This window comes from Adiantum capillus-veneris, chromosome 30, assembly GCF_014529385.1.
Source record: "Adiantum capillus-veneris isolate H3 chromosome 30, ASM1452938v2, whole genome shotgun sequence".
Classification (NCBI taxonomy): Eukaryota; Viridiplantae; Streptophyta; class Polypodiopsida; order Polypodiales; family Pteridaceae; genus Adiantum; species Adiantum capillus-veneris.
In genome coordinates, this window is record NC_140960.1 from 69,145,033 (window position 1) to 69,151,208 (window position 6,176).

The 6,176-nt window shown below is 41.9% G+C and overlaps 1 protein-coding gene across 1 annotated transcript; it reads left to right on the forward strand.

The window, feature by feature from the left end:
• The first annotated feature begins 1,150 nt into the window (after positions 1-1,150).
• Positions 1,151-5,595, forward strand: LOC147418152 (uncharacterized). Its single transcript, XM_086507072.1, has 3 exons — positions 1,151-1,547; positions 1,632-2,178; positions 5,472-5,595. The coding sequence occupies exons 1-3, from the start codon at positions 1,151-1,153 to the stop codon at positions 5,593-5,595; spliced, it is 1,068 nt and encodes a 355-aa protein (XP_086363198.1).
• The last annotated feature ends 581 nt before the right edge of the window (positions 5,596-6,176 follow it).

A 6,176-nucleotide genomic window follows, 5' to 3' on the forward strand; every position in this document is an offset into this window, starting at 1 on the left:
GTGAAGAGCATAAAGAGCAGGATAATCGATAATAATTGAGGCTTGACGATTGAGGCAGTAAACTGAATTGAAGCTTGCAGAACTTAATGGGACTTGAAGCAAATAAAGCGACAAGAGATAATTTCCATCACCGTCATCTGTTAAAGATTACATTAGAATTTTATTAAGTCCGGTGTCGTTAACAGCCCGGCTAATCCTGTAAACGGGAGCGTAAACTCTTGGTTAGCAGATGACCCAAGTGACGGCGCTATTAACAGCCCGCCTTGGCTAAAGATTAAGTTGTACTCAGATGTGTTAATCAATTAATTGATGATTGCGGTGATTGGCAGAGCTGTCATTGTCTCTTATTCTCTCTCTCTTTCACACCTCCCACAGCCAGAGGCCCTGCGCTTGCCCGGCTCACGTAGCGAACACATATCCCCCGACATCTTTGGTGAACCCGACGCGAAACGAGCCGGGGTGGCATGTGAAGATGGAGATGACAGAACAATTAAAGCAGTTTATTGATGATTTCAATGCCAATGGATTTGATAAGAATCTAGCAGTTGCAGATTTGCCTAAAATGATGGAATTAGTTCAGGGATGTTTGCAGGAAGCGAAAGCCGTGCAATTAAAAAAGCAGATTGATGATGCTGTAGAGCTAGCACTTGATGTTGTTCGAGAGCAGTATTATAATTTTCAGGGATATGATCCAAAAGGTTTTATTGCATGTTACAAAGCTGAGATGAAGAGCCGAAATGTTCCAGAAGATCAGATGATTGCAGCTTTTGAGGAGGTTGTAAACTCGGATTTTAAAAAGCAGGTTCAAGAACTGGCAGAAGAATATCCCACACGGTGGGAGTATTTTGCAGAGGAATTCATTTATGAAAGCTCAAGGATTCTAGATCGGGAAATAAAAGAGATTACTGAACGAAGTAAGGTTGTCTTCAGTAAAGGTGAAGGGGATCAGATGCAGATCCTCAACTATGATGAATTCTGGGAGCATATTTCTGCAAGAAGTAAAGCCAAAGAAAATGCTAAGCTAGAAGCTGCTATCGATGCATGTCTTCTAGAAGACGAGACATTATTGCATGCAGATGATGATTTCATAGTAGATACTATTTATGCTCGATTGGGATTGTCTTCTTTATTCCAAAGCAGATATGACTCTATGGATGCTAAGCATGCAGTCATATCCTCTCAAAGTGACATAAATGAAGAAGCAGGTTGGAGCAGTAATGGTTTGCATACAAGCATAGTTGCTGGCAGTGATCAAGAAACATGTTTTTTAGAGTCAATATGTGATGTGGATGCTCATTTGGAGTTCTCTTTGGGTGTAGACCATGAAGAGAATGCTTATGCAGCATTACATGCAAAAGCAATTGTTTTGGATGATGCTATACAAGAGGGTTTCGTGTCTATGGCTGCATTTCAGGACACTGGTGATGATGTAGATGTATTTGATGCTCAACCATATGTATTTGATGTGAACCAAGACAAAGATTATGATTATGGAGATGCATATTCAGAGGGGGTGATGGATGATGATCAGTCTATGACTGCTACAGGTTACAGGGTTTGCTATGATGATGCTATGGAAAAAGAAATTGGTGCTATTTTTGTAATGCATGCTGAGACTTGTGCTATCGAAGTGGAAAGATATTTGAATGGGAGTGTGAAGCTGCCAGAACAATTTGTGCCTATGTATGAAACAAACGATGAGGTTTCTTGCGATAATACTCAGAAACTAGGTGGTTCTTCCAAGGAGGAAGATATGGAGCTTATGGAGCTTCTTGATGATGCGCTAGAGGAATTTCGAGTTCCTTGTGACAAGAATAGTGAAGAACATCCTACAACATATGATGAAGAGCTTATGTTTCTCTTGGATGAGGCTCTAGAGGAGTTTGTGCCTACTAGAGAAGGCAGCCATGCAACATTCGTGTTATCAAATAAAGTGATGACATTCAATGACTCACTGATGCAGGTTGATATTTTGAAAACCATAGCGACTGAATTCATTTTGCCTATAGGTTCTGTTATGATGGGAATATGGGACTTTTTGTTCATATGCTATGAGAAAGTTTGTGGAGATGCAATATACTTGAAATATGATCATCCACTACCTTATGACCCAGGAGGTTATCATGCTAGCTACGATTGCTGTCAGTTACTTTATATTCCCTATGATCCTGGAGGATGGTGCAATTTTTTTAACGGAATGCTCACAGTGGGACAGATGATTAGTTTCCCATTTGATCCTGGGGGGCTACTAAAGTGCCATTTGCAGATTTGAAGAGTACTAGCTATCTGATGTAGTAGGTTGCATGGTACAAGGTTTTTGTTTTCTAGATTATGCCGAGTCAGAAGAGTTTTTGGTTAAGCAGTCAATAAGATTACATGGCTGACTTCCAATTGACTTTTTTGGATAACTGATGAAGTATCTTTACATCTATTGAGTTGGTTCTGCTAACAGAACTTGAAGTAAAGGACTTGACGGCCATTCCGTGTGCAGACAGAGTAAGGCATACTTGAGCTTGACAGGGTTCCTTAAGAGAGAACTTAATGGTCAAGTCGTGTGCATCATTAACTGGAGCACTTGAGTCTGGTGGGGTTCACTAAACAAGCTATCCATCATTGAATGCTTTGAAGATACGGCAGATACAGTTCAAAGATTTTTTATGGACAGCTACCTAATGATTAAGCTAAAAAATTGATGATAGGGTATAAGCCTTATTTTATTTTTCATATGTTTACCAGTTAAGTGAGTCTGATGATGGCAAAGAGCTTAAGCTACCTAAAGCAGATGTAGATTGAAGTGCAATTGGCACAGACCGGAGGCTGTACAGGTTCAGAGGGGGTGGATGTCGTGCAGCTCCGCTTCCATGATAAGAAAAAGAGCAGAGAAATGCAAGCTAAGCTTCTTTGAAGCCTACACATTAAATGAGCAGTGATCAGGGCTTGATAACAGGCCAAGCTTAACGATTAATGTATGCCAGATATGGCTTAGAAGGGCCAACAGATGCCTCAATGATGCCAAAAATGAGTATGCTTGAAGTGAGCACTGATGGAAGATTATGATCTAGAACTGTAGTGCTTGATGAGCTCTACCAGCCTGTCTTTACGACTCGTCGACTGGAGCCACGGTGAAGAAGTTATGGCACTTTGAAGTTTAAGTCGATTGTAGATCTGTACCGGATTGGGCAACTGCAGCTGATGTGACATAATATGAATGCATGGGCCTGAAGTGCTCACTTTGTGTGTCAGTAGCGGCGGCGCTACTGTTAATAAAGGGGCACGCTATTTATAGGGGGGTTTTTGCATGAGAGAAAACGAACGGTAAGTTAACGGGGGAATGCAAGCCAACGAAGACAAGGAGAAGAAGCTCGAAGGCAGGCCAACGAGGGCATAAGAAAAGGAAGGCAGGCCAACGAGGCTTCAACGAAGGTGACGAAGTCAAGGCCAAGGGAGGAATAATCTCTCTTTCTCTCTCTCTCGATCTCCAATCCAATCAACCAAGGCAAAGCTTCTTTCTCTCTCTCTCTCGATCGCCATCGAAGCTCAGTAGAGGCAAGAATCAAAAGCTTTCTCTCTGGAACTCCATCGAAGCAAGGGGCAAGTTAAGGAAGGGAAGCAATAGAAGAACCATAAGAGCAGGCTAAGGAAGGCACTCGGAGAAGCAAGGGATACAGCTTCGGATAGCAATTGAGGAACAGGAGGGAGTTAAAGTGAAGACCATGAGGAAGTTAATGTGAAGAGCATAAAGAGCAGGATAATCGATAATAATTGAGGCTTGACGATTGAGGTAGTAAACTGAATTGAAGCTTGCAGAATTTAATTGGACTTGAAGCAGATAAAGCGACAAGAGATAATTTCCATCACCGTCATCTATTAAAGATTACATTAGAATTTTATTAAGTCCGGTGTCGTTAACGGCCCGGCTAATCCTGTAAACGGGAGCGTAAAATCCTGGTTAGCAGATGACCCAAGTGGCGCCGCTGTTAACAGCCCGCCTTGGCTAAAGATTAAGTTGTACTCAGATGTGTTAATCAATTAATTGATGATTGCGGTGATTGGCAGAGCTGTCATTGTCTCTTGTTCTCTCTCTTTCACACCTCCCACAGCCAAAGGCCCGGCACCTACGCGGCTCACGTAGCGAACACATATCCCCCGACAGCGTATTGACATTTCAAACTCTGGGCTTGTAATAGGTATTGCATCTATAACTAGAGGATCAAGATGATCCCCTTGTTCATCAACACTGTAGCTTTCATTTGTGTCAATTATGTTGTCATTCATTATGGATTTCTACAAAAGAATCTTAGGCCATCGAACAGCACTCCGTAATGAGCTTTGGAGAGATGTAGTATCCATTGTAGAAAAAGGGAGGACCACATCCTTCAAACATTACTCCACTAGTATAGATACATTTCCTTGCCCTATCTTTGTACCACCACAAGTGGAATCAGGACTTGTTCTACACACACAACCAATACCAACTATTTCATTATCAAGTACCATATACACTTTCTCCCCAGATTCAAAGTCCATCCTGTAAGTTGAAAAGAAAGACCTTGTTAATTGCATATTTATAGATAAATTCTCTTTGAAAAAAGATGTATAAGTTACATTACACATTACACAAGGGTTGTGAATACTATAACTCTATAGACATTGCTATATTAGATCATAGCTTGGACAAGTGGTGGACCTAGTTGTAATGGCCAGTGTCCAAGGTGCTATTTCAGTAACTACACTGTTTCTATCTACTTATCCTACACGATTAGTGATATGATCTCCAGCTCCAGCAGGTGCCTGCCATGCAGTTGGACATCATTGCAATTATGGTAGTACTCAATGATGGCCCGAGTAAGTCTCTAGCGAGGATGGGTGTCATGGCCCACCGACTAAGGATGGTCGGTGTCAAAGTCTCCATCAAGTAACTCTAGTAGGAGTCCTTACATCACAAGTCAAGACGCATGCTAGACTTGAAGGTTGTGACACTCATTTTTCCTGTGAAGGGGCAACGCCTTTCTTCTCTGGCGACTCCTCAACTTCCTCCTTCACTTACTCACCCTTGTCCTCCTTGTTGCCAACTTTTAGCCCCTCAAGAAACTCACCCACCCCCTTGGGGCACCCGACATCTCCTTTTGAGCATCCTCAAAAGCTTTTTTTAAATGCTTCAGCATTTTCCACACTCCCAAAGAAAATGCAAAACATTTCATCTTTCAACTCTCCTTCTGCAAAATCAAAGGCATGCACCCAAGCCTTGTCACTACCCTAATGTTCCTACAAGTAGCTTATAGAGGGAACGATTGTGTGATTGCATAGATTTCATGACCAATTGAATGTTTTTGGTCTTCTTATGATGGACTAGCTTCACCTGCCCCATACTTCTCTCTTTCCACACTGGTTATTGTCCTTATCAAATTGCTATAGCTAATTGGCCTTTAGGTCAATGAGAACATCCTCATTCTCCTTGCCGATACTTGCAGCAGCAGCAGCATCAAGCTTGATGATGCGGCACCTGTGTCTTCCTTCTCAGTTGTAGGTCTTGCATCATCAACTTCATCTACAGGGGCATTTTCCATGGGCTCTTTCTCTTCACTCAGTGCTTAGAATCTTTCATAATAATCAATATCTAATTCTCCTAAATGATTTTTTCATGTTAAACTGATCATTTAATATGGGGAAGTGCCAGGGGATAAAAAGCTAGAATATTGGTTCAGTTAGCAAACTGGCCACAGTAGGGATCCAAAGGAGGGAAAATAGGGATCCAAATGGGGGGGGCATCTGCAAAAGAGCTATGTGCAACAATGGGCTTAAAAGACCTTAAGGTTCAGCCCATTAACACTTCCAAAATGCTAAGGTTCCAAAATTCAAAGGTTGTGTCCAAAGGTCAACCTGAGGGAAAATTGGATGCTTTGTGTGTCCCAAAAGTCTTTGTCAAGCCCTACATAGGAGGGGTGCGCCCAAGAAGTAGGGGATGAGAGAGAAACTCATACACACACACAAGCTCCCTTTGTACACAAGGGGAAAGAGGGACACATGTTAGCTCCCTAGCCTAGATGCCCACAAGGTGTACTCAAATACTATTGGATGGCCTTGGAGGTGGACCAATGAGAATTAGGCTAGAGTAAATCTAGTTTAATTAATTTACAAACACTTAATACAAGAACCAATAAGAAATAAGCTCTCTA

Coding starts and splice junctions, on each gene's coding strand:
- LOC147418152 (XM_086507072.1), top strand. CDS start 1,151: ATGGATGCTAAGCATGCAGTCATATCCTCTCAAAGTGACATAAATGAA. Junction 1,548..1,631: donor TCAGTCTATGACTGCTACAG/GTTACAGGGTTT, acceptor GTGCTATCGAAG/TGGAAAGATATTTGAATGGG. Junction 2,179..5,471: donor CCCTATGATCCTGGAGGATG/GTGCAATTTTTT, acceptor CGATACTTGCAG/CAGCAGCAGCATCAAGCTTG.